The 20,414-nt window shown below is 45.5% G+C and overlaps 1 protein-coding gene across 2 annotated transcripts in view; it reads right to left on the bottom strand.

Moving 5' to 3' along the window:
- Positions 1-20,414, bottom strand: part of lamb1a (laminin, beta 1a) — a 51,319-nt gene that overhangs the window by 16,366 nt on the left and 14,539 nt on the right. For both annotated transcript variants that reach the window (XM_034535900.1, XM_034535901.1), the window contains exons 5-25: positions 19,773-19,961; positions 19,562-19,625; positions 19,263-19,465; positions 18,887-19,007; positions 18,116-18,304; positions 16,360-16,536; positions 15,441-15,553; positions 15,003-15,082; positions 14,381-14,516; positions 13,823-13,981; positions 12,539-12,666; positions 11,697-11,817; positions 9,355-9,553; positions 8,731-8,874; positions 8,162-8,393; positions 7,153-7,313; positions 6,329-6,553; positions 5,946-6,163; positions 5,688-5,784; positions 2,745-3,114; positions 1,056-1,240 (exon numbers count right to left, since the gene is read on the bottom strand). In XM_034535900.1, coding sequence (XP_034391791.1) covers positions 1,056-1,240; positions 2,745-3,114; positions 5,688-5,784; positions 5,946-6,163; positions 6,329-6,553; positions 7,153-7,313; positions 8,162-8,393; positions 8,731-8,874; positions 9,355-9,553; positions 11,697-11,817; positions 12,539-12,666; positions 13,823-13,981; positions 14,381-14,516; positions 15,003-15,082; positions 15,441-15,553; positions 16,360-16,536; positions 18,116-18,304; positions 18,887-19,007; positions 19,263-19,465; positions 19,562-19,625; positions 19,773-19,961 — 3,511 coding nt within the window. The remainder of the gene's footprint in view (positions 1-1,055; positions 1,241-2,744; positions 3,115-5,687; positions 5,785-5,945; positions 6,164-6,328; positions 6,554-7,152; positions 7,314-8,161; positions 8,394-8,730; positions 8,875-9,354; positions 9,554-11,696; positions 11,818-12,538; positions 12,667-13,822; positions 13,982-14,380; positions 14,517-15,002; positions 15,083-15,440; positions 15,554-16,359; positions 16,537-18,115; positions 18,305-18,886; positions 19,008-19,262; positions 19,466-19,561; positions 19,626-19,772; positions 19,962-20,414) is intronic.

Below are 20,414 nucleotides of genomic sequence, written 5' to 3'. Positions count from 1 at the left end.
GCCAAAACCAGCAGACACAGGAACAGCTTCTTTCCACTGGGGGGCGCTACTGAGCACTGTACGCCAAAACCAACATCCATCTGCACTATCACCACTTTCTGCACTAACTATCCCCAATTCATTGTCACTGTTGTTGTTTTTATATTGCACATACATGTTGCTACTCTGTTGTCTTTAATGTCTTTTTATATTCATCCTGTTATTTGTAATTTAAATATGTATGTACGACGAGAGCGTTCGTGTAACCGGAGTCAAATTCCATGTAAGTGCACACATACATGGCCAATAAAGCTGATTCTGATATCTATTATTACATCTATTAATAAATCTATCATTATATCTATTATTATATACTATTGTCATATCTATCATGATATATAATAACATATCTATTATTATCTATCATTATATCTAATAATATATCTATTATTATATCTATCAATAAAGCCAGATTAAAAACCAACCAGTTAGTTAAACTTCCAATCACGTGAATGTGGTGTCTAAAAAAGGGTAATAATAATAATAATAATTCTCTCTGTACCTATATTTCCTGAAGGCAGCGTGGCCGTTCTGATGTGAGGTTAAAAGGTCAGGGATGTCATATGTGTTCAGATTGTAAAGCCCTCTGAGGAGTGTTTGTGATTTTGGGCTATACAAAATAAACTGAAATGAAGTCCTCAGCCTTCTTTGTTATGCTGTCACTCATGATGCCACGCCCCTCAGTGGATGCCAGGCCACATTAAGGCCATAAGTCTAAAACTGAAGCAAACCAATCTAACATTTGCTAACTCAAATATTAACATATTAAATATTACAATTAAAATAAGTATTTTATTCAAAACAGTAGTAGTAATAGTATTAGTGGCAGTAGTAGTAGTCGTGTTGTAGTCAGTCCTCACATACAACACAATGAGTAAAGCCTCTGGTCCAGTTTAACAGTTTGACAATAACAGGTTCCAGTATGTTTCCAGGCCAGAAGAAGAACTAAAGAGATTAATTAAAACCGTCTGGTCACAAGAACCCCCAACTGACCCTTGACCTTTAACCCCTCTCACCTTTGATGTCAGAGTTCTTGATGAACTCAACCTGATCCTGCAACTCTTGAACTGTCCGCTCCAGTTTCTGTGCATCCGACGTCACAGATTCCAGTTTAGTTTCTGCAGCCGAGTCTTCGTCCTCCACCTGGACCAGAGTCTGTTCAGTGTGGTTCAACATCCGGCTCAGGGCCCCCATCAGGTCACTGAGACAAACACATAGATACAACACATTAGGCCAGTTGCAGGTCGTTTAAATTCTAGATTACTCAATTATATCTATCGCTCAAACCAGAAGAGACCAACCAGCTCGCTAAACCAGCTCGCTAAACTTCATGCATGTCTTAAAGACATAAAAACATGGATGACCTCCAACTTCCTGATGTTAAAGTCAGACAAAACTGAAGTTATTTTACTGGCCATGAACACCTCAGAGATCAATAATCTGGTGATGTGGTTTCTGTAGATGGCATTGCCCTGGCATCCAACACCACTGTAAAGAATCTCTAGTTATCTTTGACCGAGACTTGTCCTTTAACTCCACGTTAAGCAAATCTCAAGGATTGCATTTTTTCATCTACGTAACATTTCAAAAATCAGGCACATCTTGTCTCAAAAAGATGCAGAAAAGCTGGTTCACGCGTTTGTTACTTCCAGACTAGATTACTGCAACTCCTTATTATCAGGCTGCTCTAATAAGTCTCTTAAATCCCTCCAGTTGATCCAGAATGCTGCAGCTTGTGTACTCACAAAAACTAAGAAAAGAGATCACATGACTCCTATATTAGCTGCTCTGCACTGGCTCCCTGTAAAATCAAGAATCACATTTAAAAAAATTTCTTTTCCTCACCTACAAAACCTTGATTGGTGATGCACCATCATATCTTAAGGAGCTTGTAGTACCATATTGCCCCACTAGAGAGCTGCGCTCACTAAATGCGGGGCTACTTGTGGTTCCTAGAGTCCTAAAAAGTAGGATGGGAGCCAGAGCCTTCAGTTATCAAGCTCCTCTTTTATGGAACCAGCTTCCACTTTCAGTCCGGGAGGCAGACACAGTCACCTCATTTAAGAGTAGACTTAAGACTTTCCTCTTTAATAGCCCTTATAGTTAGGGCTGAATCAGGTTTGCCCTGGTCCAGCCCCTAGATATGCTGCTATAGGCTTATAGGCTGCTGGGGGATGTTTTAGGATACACTGAGCACCTATCTCCTCTTCTCTCTTTACTTATGGATGAATTTACATCTCTTCATTGCATCTTACTAACTATGCTTCTTCCCCGGAGTCTTTGCGCCTTCTCGGCTCATAGGGTCCGTTGGACCTGGCTGTGTCTGGAGCCGGCCCTTGCTCCTGCGCCCTGATTCCTTGCCCCTGCTTCCTGCATCCTACCCCTGGCCTGGACCTTCCTCATTGGTCCAGCCTCATTTTTGCATGACTCCTGCCATGGCCCTGCTGATGCCTGCCTCCTCTCTACCTCTTTCTGTTTCATGGATTGTGGAGGTCTGGATCGTGGTCCATGCCTACTACTCATTCATAATTTCTGTCATATTCATTGAATGTGTTTATGTAACGCTGTTCATCTGTACACATGTACCGATGTGAGGTCAAAGGTCAGGGATGTCGTATGTGTACAGATTGTAAAGCCCTCTGAGGGGAGTTTGTAATTTGTGAATTTGGGCTATACAAAATAAACAGAATTAAATATAATCCCACCTGGCTTGTTGCAGCAGCTCCTGGGTCTCAGTCAGTGGTTGAGAGGCCGGGTTCTGGTTCAGGAGGACCCAGACGTCGGCGACACTCCTCTCCATGCTCTCGATGGACTTCTTGTATGGTCCGCTGCCTCCGCTGGCTTTCACGGCGTTGACCTTGTTGACGAGACGGTGCGTCTGATTGGTCAGCTGACCGATGATGCTGTCCCACTCGCTGAAGCACTGATGGCAGCGGTGGCAGTCGGGGAAGGTTCCAGAGAAGCCGCGGCTGCATACATCGCAGCGTGGACCAGAAACCCCGTCCACACAAACGCAGTGACCGCTGGCTTTGTTACACTGCGGCTCGGAGACACCGCGAGGATCACAGTCGCACGCTGAGACAGAAACACATTAAGGGTTAGAAGGTTACACCGGTAACCACACAAACATAAATACCTGGCTCAACCCTCCTCTGTGGTTCCACCTGCAGATGATGACTCACTAAAATGAAAGGAAATGAGGGGCCGGGGGCGCTGGGGCCGATCCCAGCTAACATTGGGTGAAGGCAGGGAACCCACGCTGCCACAGGGAGAATGTGGAGGGAACCCACGCTGCCACGGGGAGAACCCACGCTGCCACGGGAAGAACGGGGAGGGAACCCACGCTGCCAAAGTGAGAATGTGGAGGGAATCCACGCTGCCACAGGGAGAACCCACGCTGCTCCGGGGAGAAAGAGGAGGGAACCCACGCTGCCACGGGGAGAACGAGGAGGAAACCCACGCTGCAACAGGGAGAATGTGGAGGGAACCCAAGCTGCCACGGGGAGAACGAGGAGGAAACCCACGCTGCCACGGGGAGAACGAGGAGGAAACCCACGCTGCCACGGGGAGAACGAGGAGGAAACCCACGCTGCCACGGGGAGAACGAGGAGGAAACCCACGCTGCAACAGGGAGAACGTGGAGGAAACCCACGCTGCCACGGGGAGAACCCACGCTGCTAAGGGGAGAACGAGGAGGAAACCCACGCTGCCACGGGGAGAACGGGGAGGGAATCCACGCTGCCACAGGGAGAACCCACGCTGCTCCGGGGAGAAAGAGGAGGGAACCCACGCTGCCACGGGGAGAACGAGGAGGAAACCCACGCTGCAACAGGGAGAATGTGGAGGGAACCCACGCTGCCACGGGGAGAACCCACGCTGCTAAGGGGAGAACGAGGAGGAAACCCACGCTGCCATGAGGAGAACGAGGAGGAAACCCACGCTGCAACAGGGAGAACGTGGAGGAAACCCACGCTGCCACGGGGAGAACCCACGCTGCTAAGGGGAGAACGAGGAGGAAACCCACGCTGCCATGAGGAGAACGTGGAGGAAACCCACGCTGCCACGGGGAGAACCCACGCTGCTAAGGGGAGAACGAGGAGGAAACCCACGCTGCCATGAGGAGAACGAGGAGGAAACCCACGCTGCCACGGGAAGAACGAGGAGGGAACCCACGCTGCTACAGGGAGAACGAGTAGGAAACCCACGCTGCCACAGGGAGAACCCACGCTGCTCCGGGGAGAACGGGGAGGGAACCCACGCTGCCACAGTGAAAATGTGAAGGGAACCCACGCTGCCACGGGGAGAACACATGCTGCTCTGGGGAGAAAGAGGAGGGAACCAACGCTGCAACAGGGAGAACGTGGAGGGAACCCACGCTGCAACAGGGAGAACGTGGAGGGAACCCACGCTGCAACAGGGAGAACGAGGGAACCAACGCTGCTACGTTGAGAACGAAGAGGGAAACTTAAACCGTATTTTATTGTCATATTACATATACATATATGAAATTTGTCCTCTGCATTCAACCCATCCTTAATTATTAAGGAGCAGTGGGCTGCGGTGAAGCGCTCAGGGAGCAACTGGGGGTTCAGTGTCTTGCTCAAGGACACTTCGACATGCAACTAATGGGGAGAGCGGGGATCGAACCGGGTACCTTCTGGTGACGACCACTCATCCCCATGAGCTACAGCCGCCCCCCAACAGGGAGAACGAAGAGGGAACCAAGCTGCAACGGGGAGAACGAGGATGTCAGAGTTTAATTAAACACAGACTGTTCAACTTCCTGTGTGTGTGTGTGTGTGTGTGTGTGTGTGTGTGTGTGTGTGTGTGTGTTCAACATCCTGGTTTTATTTAAACAAACTCCTTCAAGCTGCAAAAACAACAAAACTGAATTCACTTTGAAGAGATAGAGATAGAGACAGAGGGAGAGAGCGAGAGAGAGACAGAGGGAGAGAGAGGGAGAGAGACAGAGGGAGAGAGAGACAGAGGGAGAGAGAGGGAGAGAGACAGAGGGAGAGAGAGGGAGAGAGACAGAGAGAGAGACAGAGGGAGAGAGAGACAGAGGGAGGGAGAGGGAGAGAGACAGGCAGAGGGAGAGAGAGACAGAGGGAGGGAGAGGGAGAGAGACAGGCAGAGGGAGAGAGAGACAGACATTAGCCCCCTGCTCTCAGCAGGTCCAGTTCACTAACAAAGCCTCTTTGTGGATCAGACAGATCTCTGGTCTTATCTCCATGGCGACGGAACCGTCAGGTCGCCGGGACATCTGGACTTAATATAAATAGCAGCAGAAGATGCGGGGTCAGGAATGTTCCAACAATGCAACGGGGTGGCACTCAGCCATCAACTGTCTCCTTCACGTCCACATATGTACGTATGTATCTGAGACACACACACACACACACACACACACACACACACACGCACACACACGCACGCACGCACGCACGCACGCACGCACACGCACGTTTGTTTTGTATACGGCTTTTCTGCCGGAGTTAAGTTTATCCTTTTTCTAAATACATAATTTTGAGTTGGAAACCACTGCTTGTCGTCCTGTTTTGTGCACCCACGCCTCACAAGCCAATCCCGACCTCTCAAGACATCATAATACATACATGTATCTATCTATCTATCAATAAATAACGTACCGTGACATTGGACCGCTGGGTCTCCCCAGAACAGCTCTCTACACTCGCTGCATGTTCTTCCTCCAAAGCCGGGCTGACAGGAACACTGGCCGCTGACCTGTGGAACGAACAAAGAAACTGTGAACCCTAGATGACTGAAGGCCCAATGACCCAGCTGAGGACTGGGGACTAGTTAACCCTAAGCTTGGACCAAACAAACATCTGACCCAGCTGAGCTTTGATGCATCGACACAGAGTTTCATATCGTAACCCCCTCACCTCATTGCAGGACGTCCCGTACGAGTGTGCGGAGGCGCAGCCGCAGCTCTGGCAGCCGTGTCCGCTCGCCAGGTTCCAGGTGTCTACTGCACAGCGGTCGCAGTGCTGCCCGGTGACGTTGGGTAGGCAGCGACACCGACCGCTGCTACGCTCGCAGGGACAGCTGCCGGGTGACGGACAGCCAGAGGAGTCGCTGCCCAGTTGGTCACAAACACACTCTGTGGACGAGGGTTGATATTTTACTCAGAGTTGAATCTGGATTCCAGACTTCATTGAGACTGGATCAGAGTTGAATCCGGATCCAGACTTCATTGAGACTGGATCAGAGTTGAATCTGGATCCAGACTTCATTGAGACTGGATCCACATGCACAGTGTACTTACTCCTGCAGTCCTGCAGCAGTGCGTTGCCGTAGTAGCCCTGCTTGCAGCTCTGGCAGCCGGCACCCTCACTGTGGTGAAGGCAACGCAGACACTCGCCGGTTCGGCCATCGCAGGACTCCGGGTCCAACACGTCGATGTTGTTGTTGCACTGACATTGCTGGCACTGCCCCCCCGCCTCCCCGGGGTTTCCATAGTAACCAGGTGAGCACTCGTCACAGCGAGAACCTGCAGAGAGAAGACGTTGTTTTCTATAAAAGTCTAAGTCACTTTTCATTTCTGTTTCCATCTGATGGAATTATGATTGAAGAACCATTGCTTCACTTGTATTACTTCAACGATGATAATCTGTTTGTTTAACTGCCAAAATACTGTCATGAATGATGTTGCTCTACTTTCAGTAGTGACTGACACTACTTTTACTCTTCAGCACTTAAGTGTCAGCACACAAGCTGACAATTCAACTACTTTTACTCTTCAGAGCTTACACACAAGCTGACAATTCGACTACTTTTACTCTTCAGAGCTTACACACAAGCTGACAATTCGACTACTTTTACTCTTCAGAACTTACACACAAGCTGACGTTTTGACTTTTTTTTCCTCTTCAGCTGCAGCACTTACACACAAGCTGACACTTCAACTACTTTTACTCTTCAGCTGCAGCGCTTACACACAAGCTGACGCTATCAGGAACAGTTTAACTCTTCACACTTCATTTAACTCTTCAACTGACAATGCAGATTACATTTCTTCCCCTTCAACATACAAAGTGATCATTAAGTCTGAAACTTAATATTAAATGAATGTGTTAATAAAGGTTTCACCTCTGTATCCGGTGTTGCAGGCGCAGATGGTATGCTGGGAGTTACCGTCATAACAACTTCCTGCGAACTGCCGCAGGCTGGCGGGGCCATCGGGACACATGCAGGGATGGCAGTGGTCACCTGACCCCAACACCGGGTCCCCATAGTAACCATCCAGACACCTGAACAGTTATGAGGGAAAGTTATTGATTCAAATTCTGACTTTCAGCATCATCACAGGTGAAGCACACCTGCATCTAGTAACTAGCAATGTAGAAGGCCCTGTCCCCCCAGGTCTGATGCTTGGACAGAGTAAGAGGGTTGGCGTCTGCAGATCTGAGGGAGCGTGTCGATGCAGGAGGTCAGAAAGGTATGAAGGGGTTCAGGGTTGTGAAGGGCTTTGTTGGTGATGAGGAGAATCTTGATCTGGGTACTTTGCTGTATGGGGAGCCAGTGGAGGTTTCAAAGGACTGGGGGGATCTGGTCTATGGGGCTTAATAAAGCTTTCTAATCTAATCTCCTTCCTGCCTTCATGGGTGAAAACCTACTCCTCGGTCTTTGGATGATTTCTTGCCACGTCAGACCGAGGTGCTCAACTCAGAAAAGACTTATCTCTGCAACTGTGGATCAATGGTGAGCAGGGTCGTCCCTCAATCAGAGTATCGGCCATTCGATCCCCAGCCATGTCGAAGTGTCCTTGGGCATGACACTTAACCCTAAATTGCTCCGGCATGTTGTTTCTGCGGTTTGTGAATGTGTGTGAAGGCTGTATGAATGTTAGTTAGTCCTGATGGGCAAGCGGCACCTTGCATGGTAGCTCCTCCCATCCAAGTATGAATGGGTGAATGATGACATGTCGTCTTAAAGTGCAGTCCATTTACTTTGAGTTGCTAATTTTGGGAAAGTTGCACTAACAATTGTTGATAATGTTTAGCTTATATAAAAAGCGCTATATAAAATTAAATGCATTATTATTATTATTTTGTACCTTTTGAATTTGAAAACACTTATTGCAAATCATGTAACTCACCTGTCACAGGTGTGCCCAGTGCTGTGGTCCCGGCAGTTGATGCAGCTTCCGGTGTCGGGGTTGCAGTCTTCGGTGTGTCCGTTGCAGGAGCAAGGTCGGCAGGAGGGGAAGCCCCAGTGCCCCGGCAGACAGCGATCACACTGCCGACCGTACGCTCCCAAAACACAAACACACTGACCAGTCAGCTGGTCGCAGAACAAACTCTGTGAACCCTGAGGGTCACAGGCACATGCTGCAAAAAATATAAAGAAAAAGACAGTCGGTATATACTTTATGTTCATGACTGTAGGAAACTGAAAATATAGAGGTATCATCAGGAGAGCAAGCACAATATACAACATAATGTTCATTATCATTTCCCCAACCCTATGTTCTCATACAATTTAAAGTCACTGAAGCCATCTGGATCATTTAATGACAACAATCTGAAGTATTTTTTCACCCACAACATTTCTCTGGAAGTCACTAAAAGCACATTTACAGTATATATTCACAAGTCTTTTACAAGTATATATTGATGATTATTATCAGAATGTTTGGATTATAAATCATGTGATCAGGGCTCTGACCTCTGCAGCCGTTGGGTCCGAACTGGAATGTGCCCGGAACACATCGGTCACAGTTCCTGCCGACCACGTTGGGGCGACACTGACACTGACCCCCACTGGGATCACACACGGTGCTAAGGGAGCCCTGAGGATCACAGTGGCATTCTGGGAAATGGAGTCCAACACAAGAGGCATGTTAGACAACCGACAAGCTTCAACAGTGCAAGAAAACAATGCATTCTCTACAGATCCTGTCTTAGAGAGTTATGATGACAGATTTATGAGGTTTGAAGAAATGTGAAGAAGAAACTAGTCGAGTCTTGTTCAGGAAGTTGTGGATTAACATGACAGAAACATTCAACAACAGGAAAGAAAGAAGAAGTAATTATGCTGTAGTGTAACCCGTCCGGGTACCGTTCGCTATGTAGTACTACGACTATAAAGAGAGAATATTGTGCTTCCATTCATTCGGTGACACAAACAGAACTCTTGATGAATCATCATGCTGTGTCATAACTGCTGGATGTGGAAATAAGTTAATAATAATAATGTTGTTTGTTAATGTTCATGACACCAACACACCTTGGACAGGACAGGGTGAGATTATTAAGGTGGACCCGTCAGATTTAAGGTGGACTACAGTACCTTTAGCTCCCTGGTGCAACATGGCTGAGATGCTGAAGATGAAGTTCCTGCAGATGTCGGTCATCGGCGACTTGATTATGCTCTGGCTGTTCTCCAGACAACGATAACGCTGAAAAGTTTCCCAACCACTGTTCACACTGGAGTCTCCTACTGAATCTGAGAATATCTCCAGGTTCTTACAGTGAGGCATCAACACGATCTGAGGATGAAGAAAGCCATGAGACTGACTGAAAGCTCACTATCTACTTTTTTTGTACATCCAGGCAGTGGCGGCTAGCCAATAGAGGGCCAGGGGGCCTGGCCACCCACCTTGAGCCACAAAAAAAGTATTTAAAAAAAAAAAAGTAATAATAATAATATTACACCAGGACACACATGAGAACATGAGAACACCAGGAAACACATGAGAACACCAGGACATGCATGAGAACATCAGGACACAGATGAGAGCACCAGGACACACATGAGAACACCAGGACACACATGAGAACATCAGGACACACATGAGAACATGAGAACACCAGGACACACATGAGAACACCAGGACACACATGAGAACACCAGGACACACATGAGAACACCAGGACACACATGAGAACATCAGGACACACATGAGAACACCAGGACACACATGAGAACATCAGGACACACATGAGAACATCAGGACACACATGAGAACACCAGGACACACATGAGAACATGAGAACACCAGGACACACATGAGAACATCAGGACACACATGAGAACACCAGGACACACATGAGAACATGAGAACACCAGGACACACATGAGAACACCAGGACACACATGAGAACATGAGAACACCAGGACACACATGAGAACACCAGGACACACATGAGAACATGAGAACACCAGGACACACATGAGAACATGAGAACACCAGGACACACATGAGAGCACCAGGACACACATGAGAACACCAGGACACACATGAGAACACCAAGACACACATGAGAACACCAAGACACACATGAGAACACCAGGACTCACATGAGAACACCAAGACACACATGAGAACACCAGGACACACATGAGAACATCAGGACACACATGAGAACACCAGGACACACATGAGAACATCAGGACACACATGAGAACACCAGGACACACATGAGAACACCAGGACACACATGAGAACACCAGGACACACATGAGAACACCAGGACACACATGAGAACACCAGGACACACATGAGAACACCAGGACTCACATGAGAACACCAGGACACACATGAGAACACCAGGACACACATGAGAACACCAGGACACACATGAGAACACCAGGACACACATGAGAACACCAAGACACACATGAGAACACCAGGACACACATGAGAGCACCAGGACACACATGAGAACATGAGAACACCACGACACACATGAGAACACCAGGACACACATGAGAACACCAAGACACACATGAGAACATGAGAACACCACGACACACATGAGAACACCAGGACACACATGAGAACACCAGGACACACATGAGAACACATGTGAGAACTCCTCAAGCAGCTATATTGGGCAAAGTCAACGTCGCTACCAGCTGGACGACAGACTCAGGATTGAGGTGAAGAAACACAACGAGGAAGTGGATAAAAACAGGCTCACTTTAACCCTAACAAGGTTCATAGGGGCATCTATATATATATATATATATATATATATATATATATATGAATATATATCATATACATATCATATATTAATACAAGATGTCCTTATTATGTCAGTGTTGGAATAAATGTTAAATATTTAACTACAAAGTAGAAATGCGTGTTTGATACTTTTTTGCATTGAATCATACTGGGATGTTTTCTGAAATTGATTGGATGGCCCTACCAAAAATAAATTCCACCAGCCGCCACTGCGTCCAGGTTCACTGCCTAGTCTCGGTACTTCATGTTGAGGAGTCCGTCACCAGGTCAGAGCCAGCAAACATCAACCTCTGTCTACATTTACACAATAATATACCTGAACGACTTTTACTGAAGACAAGGTTCTGAATGTCTTGTGAACATGTTCTTAGCTTCATATGGTGTATTAAACAGAAGATACTGTGAAGTAACTCATCACTCGCTCAGCTGCAACACTTTAATTAGTGTTGGGAAGTTTATTGGAAGAAAACAGTCATCTGTTTTAATGAATAGTTTCAGTCAATTTTCAAGCATAAAATGAAGTCATTGTCTGGTTCCAGCTCTTCTACTGGTTCTCTTTGTGTTTGGACAAAACAAAACACTCAAAAGCATCATTGTGGTTGATTCATCGATAACATAAATACATTCTCAGAGTTTGAAGATCAGATTGTAGTTTCCTCACCGAGTCAATGAGTGTATAAGGAGACAGGACGTCACTGAGGGCTGAGTACAGAGCCAGACTGAGGCGGACTGTGTAGTTCAGACCCGATTCAAAACAAACGGGTCTGGGAAGAGCCACATATCTGAGGGGAGAGACAGGAAACAGAACGGGGAAGTTTGAAGACTGCTTCTTATTCAGTAATGAATGTAGTTTTATACTCAGAGCAGAAGAGCTGCACATAAAAACAGGACCAGTAAACAGACATCAAATGTCAGGCTCGGGTTGGTCATCTTCTTCAGAAGTTGTTTTTTTTGTTCACTAAAAGAGAAAATAAATTCTATATTCTTCCTGGCATGCCTGTGATATCAAAACAATCAAAGACATATTCTCACCTTACCAACAACAGAAGTGTTCCTAACGTACCACCTTTCTGACTAACAGAACCATTGATTGTAAATATTCAATACAATCTATCTTGATGTTTGTCGAACCATCTGCAATCACTGCCTTAATTAGGAGTCACTCTCACGTCTGCAATATGAGACTGAACCAGGAACTTTATGCGTGATTTGTCTTTAACCTCAACAAAACATGTCGTCTCCATCTGAGAATATGTGAAGATGAGATGACGCCTGGCAGTGCATCCAATCATCTGCAGGTGTATGCTTGTTTATATTATATTAAATGCATTTTACAAGTTTTCTAAAGTTTCAGACTCTCACGTCCGGCGTAGCACCTTTTGTTGCTTTGGATACCGACACACTTAAGGAAAGTCTTTCACCTTTCGCAAACCCAAAAACTGGAGTCAGGAGAAGGTTCAGGAGGAGAATTGGTTCAAAATGTCTTTGTTTGCAGAAGGTTACCGTGAGCCGGGATGGAGAGAGATCATCTGGTGGTCGTCGTCTGGCACGGTGTTGACACAGCGACTGTCTGCTCTGATTGGTCCTGGCCTCATCACCGTCATCAGAACCTCCTCCCATTGGTCAGGCAGCTGCAGGACCAACAAACACATCACAGGTTTGATGGTTTAAACTTTTATCTTTCACTGCAACATGTCTTTTTTTATATTGGTTCTTCAACTTTTTAAAATTAGTATTTCTTTTATATCTTTTTCTTTTCTTCCTGTTGAACACATTTGACTTGTATTATCACTACTATCACTATAATTAACTATTATTTGCTGTTGTTTCCATTTTTCTGTTCGGTGTACTTTGCTTTATTGCAAATGCACAATATAAATTGTGAATTTATATTGAATAATGGTGAAATCTTGATCCAACGTTTTGTCTTTTTGAACCTCACACTGGGGTTTTTTCTACAGGAATTGACATCTCCCTGATGAAGGTCTAGATAACGAGACGTTGTCACTAGGTATCTCTGAATGAAAGTGAAGAAGAGCTTTTTTGTTCTAAATTGTCGAACCAGGGCGTGATTTCATGAATCTGTCCTTCTTTAAGATATGGTAACTGGAGTTACTGGCTGTAGAATAATTTGACACTTTGTCTACTTTTAAAGAATGATGTGAACTGATGTGTTAACAGGTTATTTACAGACTGACTGGATGAGAAGAGATTTGCATCTCATCTATCTGCTGCTTCTAGACTTGATCTGATCTGAGGGTAGTGATAACCTGTCAGGGCTGATCCAGCTTCTGGTGAACAATATGGACGGTCTATTGGTCAGAAGTGGTAATATGGGTGTGACTGAGAAGGTAGAGCGGGTTGTCCCTCAATCAGACGATCGGCAGTTCGATCCCGGCTCCTCTAATCCATGTCGGTGTGTCCTTGGGCAAGACAGTTAACCCCAAATTGCTCCTGCATGCTGTGCCTACGCTGTGTAAATGTGTGTGAATGTTGGTAAATTGGGGAGATGGGCAGGTGGCAGGTTAGTGTATGAATGGGTGTGAATGGATGAATGATGACATGTCGTGTTAAAACACTGAGTGGTCGAGAGACTACAAAGGAGTTATACAAATACATTCCATTTATTATGTCTGGTGATTATGTCCATATTATCAGCAGGTCTGATTTAACTTCACAATGTCTCCATCAATATCTCTTTATCTGAGAGTGACACCATCATCCAATCCTCACCATGCTTTGGGTTTTGCTGGTGGATGGGACCACACCTTACTGACATTATCCTACCTGAGGCTCGTAGCGGATGAGGATGTCGTATTCCATGGAGTGGGGAATGTTGTCCACAGAGAACTCCAGGAAGGCCCCCTCTGGTATATTGACCAGGCCAATACCTGTCCATGTGGGACTGCGATCCAGAGGATGGGGTCTTGGGACCACTATCACTCCCTAAATAGACATGAAAACAGATGAAACACCATTTTACGAGCTCAAATGTGGTGGTGAAGTCTTTTTACATTTTTTAAAAGAAAACTAAGAAGCAAATTTAGCCAAAAAATATACAACAAGTAGTGTTGAAGCGAGTGGACGGAAGACTAGAAAAGTGCTATACAAGTAGTCTATTTACCATTTACCTTCTCTACCCTACACTCCCTCTACTCTACGAGATGTTTAAATTAAGCATACTTTTCACTTTTACTGGAGACGAGTTTTAGAGGAAAATCATTACTTTTACTCTGTTACATTTGGATGCATTCGCTGCAATACTTTTATCTTCTAATTATTTGATCCATTGGTAATCCCTTCAGTGGCAAGGCTTTAAAATGGTTTAGGTGAAATACGACTCACAGGTCCAAACTTGGCGTCCTCTGCCTCATAGGTGTAGTGATCCAGAGCGATGAAGTAGAATCCAGACTCGACCTGATCGCAGCGTCGATCGAACATGTGATCTCTGCAGACACACTGTCCACTCACCTGATCACACCTGCCGGATGACAAATGAAGAAACAAAAGAAATAACTGAAACATAGTAAACAGGAAGGAAACTGAGGTAAATAAAGAAAAAAAGGGAAGCAGGACAGGATGATTGGCTATAAGAACACCAGAAAGAACCATTGTACTTCTGTCCATCCTGATAGAGGGATCCTCCTCTGTTGCTCTCCCTGAGCTTTCTGCCCTTTTTCTCCCGTTACAGGGATTTTGGGGGAGGTCAAAGGTCAGAGAATGTCATATGTGTACAGATTGTAAAGCCCCTGAGGAGAGTTTGGGATTTTGGGCTCTTCAAAATGAAGTGTGCATGCAACTTGAGCTTTGTCATAGCTTCGGATCGGTCTGCAGAGAACAGCTTAATTTGGAAGTAATTTGGAATTTTTTTAAGTAATTTTATTTTATAAATAAATAAATATATTCTATGTTCACAAAATAGTTTTGATTTTCCCAGGATTAATCTCTAATTTGGATGTGGACTTACTGGTTGTTGATGGCTCCTCCAAGGTCACAGTCACATGGTCTGCAGCCATCCATATCATTACTGAGACCCCAGTGTTCAGACTGATAAAAACACACACACACACACACACACACACACACACACACACACACACACACACACACACACACACACTCAGTGCTTCCTGTCTCTTCAGTTTACAGTCAGCTTTTTAATCTGTCTTGTTAAACTTCTTGCAAAGCAGAATAATGGTTTCTTATTAAAATATGAGACTTTACATATAATATGTTAAGTTAAACTCCTATACTCAGAAGTCAACAAACATCATTCTTAAATTTGAAATGCCTTTTACTGAACCTTTGTAGAAAAAAATGCTGAACTGGTCGGACTGTACCAGGATCAGGACTGTTGTAGAACTGGTGGTCTCACTGTGTTCTAACAGTAAATGTATGTTCTCACCACACACTGGTCACAGTCTTGTCCCGTCACCAGACGTTTACAGAAACAGCTTCCTGTTTCACTGTCGCAGGGATTTCCTCCAGGAAGTGTTCCCACGGAACTGCAGCTACACGCTGAAACACAACGACAGTGAAAGTATGGTACAAATACTACAAGACTGTAACCATATTCTCTCCTGTGTGTCTGTAACTGTTACACTTCCTGTCATCCTTGTGCTGTGTATATCTGTATATCTGTGTGCAGGTGTTGTGTGTATTTGTGTGCAGGTTTTGCGTGTATTTGTGTGTAGGTGTTGCATGTATTTGTGTGTAGGTGTTGCATGTATTTGTGTGCAGGTGTTGCATGTATTTGTGTGTAGGTTTTGCGTGTATTTGTGTGTAGGTGTTGCGTGTATTTGTGTGCAGGTGTTGCGTGTATTTGTGTGTAGGTGTTGCATGTATTTGTGTGCAGGTGTTGCGTGTATTTGTGTGCAGGTTTTGCGTGTATTTGTGTGCAGGTTTTGCGTGTATTTGTGTGCAAGTGTGTGTGTATTTCTCTGCAGGTGTGTGTGTACTTCTCTGCAGGTGTGTGTGTATTTCTCTGCAGGTGTGTGTGTACTTCTCTGCAAGTGTGTGTGTATTTCTCTGCAGGTGTGTGTGTACTTCTCTGCAGGTGTGTGTGTATTTCTCTGCAGGTGTGTGTGTACTTCTCTGCAAGTGTGTGTGTATTTCTCTGCAGGTGTGTGTGTACTTCTCTGCAGGTGTGTGTGTATTTCTCTGCAGGTGTGTGTGTGTGTACTTCTCTGCAGGTGTGTGTGTATTTCTCTGCAGGCGTGTGTGTATTTCTCTGCAGGTGTGTGTGTATTTCTCTGCAGGCGTGTGTGTATTTCTCTGCAGGTGTGTGTGTATTTCTCTGCAGGTGTGTGTGTATTGTGTCGTACCCTTGCAGCCTTCCGGCTCGTCGCCCATCCCGTAGTGCGCCGGCTTGCAGCGCCCGCATCGCTCCCCTTCCACGTTGTCTTTACAGCGACACTGACCGGCAATCAGACCGGCTCGCACGTCCGTCGTCCAGTCACAGGTTCCTCCGCTCAGCGAGCCCTGAGCGTCGCAGTCACAGGCTGTGGAAACACACGCAGGGCAAAATGCTTTGTGAGGCAAAGACTGCACTGCAGACAACAGGTTATAACCAAGACTTCATATTTAATAAAATCACAATACATTATTGCCCTTTATCACCGGCCCTGTTCGGGACTTTCACGGACAGGATATTTAGGCGTAGCCGGGGGGCAGAGAACGTCGGGTTCAGGGTCTCGGGATCGCCTCTCTGCTGTTTGCAGATGATGTGTTCCTGTTGGCCTCCTCGGACTGTGACCTCCGGCATTCACCGGGGCGGTTTACAGCCGAGTGTGACAGACGTTGGGGTCTCTGACGTCCCTCTTTAGGTGTTGGTAGTTAACCGGTTTATTAAAGTGTGGACTCACATTGACAGACGTTGGGGTCTCTGACGTCCCTCTTTAGGTGTTGGTAGTTAACCGGTTTATTAAAGTGTGGACTCACATTGACAGACGTTGGGGTCTCTGACGTCCCTCTTTAGGTGTTGGTAGTTAACCGGTTTATTAAAGTGTGGACTCACATTGACAGACGTTGGGGTCTCTGACGTCCCTCTTTAGGTGTTGGTAGTTAACCGGTTTATTAAAGTGTGGACTCACATTGACAGACGTTGGGGTCTCTGACGTCCCTCTTTAGGTGTTGGTAGTTAACCGGTTTATTAAAGTGTGGACTCACATTGACAGACGTTGGGGTCTCTGACGTCCCTCTTTAGGTGTTGGTAGTTAACCGGTTTATTAAAGTGTGGACTCACATTGACAGACGTTGGGGTCTCTGACGTCCCTCTTTAGGTGTTGGTAGTTAACCGGTTTATTAAAGTGTGGACTCACATTGACAGACGTTGGGGTCTCTGACGTCCCTCTTTAGGTGTTGGTAGTTAACCGGTTTATTAAAGTGTGGACTCACATTGACAGACGTTGGGGTCTCTGACGTCCCTCTTTAGGTGTTGGTAGTTAACCGGTTTATTAAAGTGTGGACTCACATTGACAGACGTTGGGGTCTCTGACGTCCCTCTTTAGGTGTTGGTAGTTAACCGGTTTATTAAAGTGTGGACTCACATTGACAGACGTTGGGGTCTCTGACGTCCCTCTTTAGGTGTTGGTAGTTAACCGGTTTATTAAAGTGTGGACTCACATTGACAGACGTTGGGGTCTCTGACGTCCCTCTTTAGGTGTTGGTAGTTAACCGGTTTATTAAAGTGTGGACTCACATTGACAGACGTTGGGGTCTCTGACGTCCCTCTTTAGGTGTTGGTAGTTAACCGGTTTATTAAAGTGTGGACTCACATTGACAGACGTTGGGGTCTCTGACGTCCCTCTTTAGGTGTTGGTAGTTAACCGGTTTATTAAAGTGTGGACTCACATTGACAGACGTTGGGGTCTCTGACGTCCCTCTTTAGGTGTTGGTAGTTAACCGGTTTATTAAAGTGTGGACTCACATTGACAGACGTTGGGGTCTCTGACGTCCCTCTTTAGGTGTTGGTAGTTAACCGGTTTATTAAAGTGTGGACTCACATTGACAGACGTTGGGGTCTCTGACGTCCCTCTTTAGGTGTTGGTAGTTAACCGGTTTATTAAAGTGTGGACTCACATTGACAGACGTTGGGGTCTCTGACATCCCTCTCTGGATGTTGGTAGTAGAACGGCTGACACTGCTCACAGTTGTGTCCGGCCGTGTTGTGCTGACAGCCATCACATACTCCTCCGCTGATGTTTCCTGAAGCCACGAACACGGCTATGTCGAAGTGACACGAGGAGGAGTGCTGGTTACAGTTACACTCTACAGACACCACAGAAGAAGAAAAGATTCAGTCAGTTAGCTATACACAGACGTCAAGTCAAATAGATCTCTAAACTGATAGTTGCAGCTGTTGTTTCAGATGATCAGAATATGAATTCATACAAAGGGATTGAAGCAGGACCTAAACGAACACATTTCACAGACGTCTGAGCTGTTAAAGCCAGTTCACCAGACACCAGGAGAGACTGGGTTTGTACCAGAGCTGTAACTACTCCATGATGACTAAGGATCAGTGAAGTAAATTCTTTGCATTGAGGCTTGTTTTCTACCTCGCCATTAAATGTAATCTTGTAAAATGTAGACTCTGGTTAGAAACTTGAATAAATGCAGTGGTTTAAAAGAGATGTTTTCACAGCAATATAAAATAGATATTAGAGATTAATTATCACATTAATTTCCTGTAGACCTCCTCCTTGTCTTTTGTATATTCACAAATGCTCCTTTAAAAAAAAGTCTGATTGCTTGATTAATCAATGGCATAATCGCAAGAATTCTCCATTCATAAAATGATCAATAGCTGCAGCCCTAGTTTGTACTCGTTTTCTTCCAGTATGGACTCACTCTTGCAGGCGTTAGTGTCGCGTCCCTCGGCTGGTCTCCACGGCAAGTCGTGGTAGAAATCCTGACACTTTTCACAGTTCAGACCTTTAGTGTTGTGGTTACACATGCAATGACCGTGAACCTAAAAGACACAACACACACATTCACATCTGATCAACTGATATAATAATCAATATTAACATGTTGTTACTGCACTACTTCCCTATAGGACTCACTCTATAGAGCTCACCATACCCCTTATAGGACTTACCCTTTAGAGCTCACCCTACAGGACTCACCCTTAAAAGCTCACCCTACCCCCTATAGGACTGACCATTCCCCCTTTAGGACTGACCCTTTCCCCTTCAGAGCTCAGCCTGTCCACTTCAAGACTCACCATGCCCTCACTGCTATGGCCGGCTTCTTGGATCGGGGCACACTCAGAGGCATGTCCATAGCAGAAGCAGTTTCCTCGGACCACCATGTCAAAGATGGCGTAATAATACTTCTCTTTAATCTCCATACGAGAGTCCAGCAAGTTATCGCCGAGCGTGTGCAGTCTAGTGAACTTCACCCGTAGGTTGGTGATCTTCAACATGTCTGAACAAAAGATCAATAACAGGTTAATGATAGATAATACCTAATCAATAATTTCTAACAGATCATATAGTTATTGTCTGGTGTGAGGGGACATACTCTGGATTCTGGGGCTGTAGGGATCATCGATCCTGAACGCTGGGTCCAGAACTCTGAAAATTACCTGGAATCACCAAATGTTCCACATTTTATTAAAAGGTGTAACAGTTAAAAAGATGACATCACAAGTGTAATATGATCATTTCCTGTCCTCTACAACACTGTGGTTCCCAGACCAGCTGTTGGTGACAGCCTCAGAGTACTGCAGTACCTCTCCTTCAGTGGACGGCTCGATGTCGGAGTAACGCGAGTCACAGATGACGTCATCGACTTTCTGCATTGGTCCCTGGGAAACAGAGGGGAAGGAGGTCTCACAGTCGTAGGCGAAGTAACGATAAAGCTGCCACGTTTTCCCGAAGTCAGCTGAGCGCTCGATCACCATGGCAGCAGGTCGAAACGTCTGAGGAGAGAGAATGTTGATGTTACAATGAATGATGTTAGAATGTCTGTGTTGTTCATGTGATTTACTATAAAAACATGTATAAAAACATTTAAGACAGGACATTCTGATTTAAAAACAAGACATTTAAAAATACATTTAAATTCAATTCAATTCAGTTTATTTTGTATAGCCCAATATCACAAATTACAAATTTGCCTCAGAGGGCTTTACAATCTGTACACATACGACATCCCTGACCTTTGACCTCACATCGAATCAGGAAAAACTCCCCAAAAATAACCTTTGACAGGGAAAAAAGGGAAGAAACCTTCAGGAGAGCAACAGAGGAGGATCCCTCTCCCCGGATGGACAGATGAATAGATGTCATGTGACCAGATGAACAGAGTTACAGAGTTACATAAACACATTACATGAATATGACAATGTATGAATGGAACTCCAATCCATGAA

Source organism: Cyclopterus lumpus, chromosome 6 (assembly GCF_009769545.1).
Source record: "Cyclopterus lumpus isolate fCycLum1 chromosome 6, fCycLum1.pri, whole genome shotgun sequence".
Taxonomy (NCBI): Eukaryota; Metazoa; Chordata; class Actinopteri; order Perciformes; family Cyclopteridae; genus Cyclopterus; species Cyclopterus lumpus.
The sequence above is the reverse complement of the archived record's forward strand: the minus strand, read 5'-3'. Positions and strand labels throughout refer to the sequence as shown.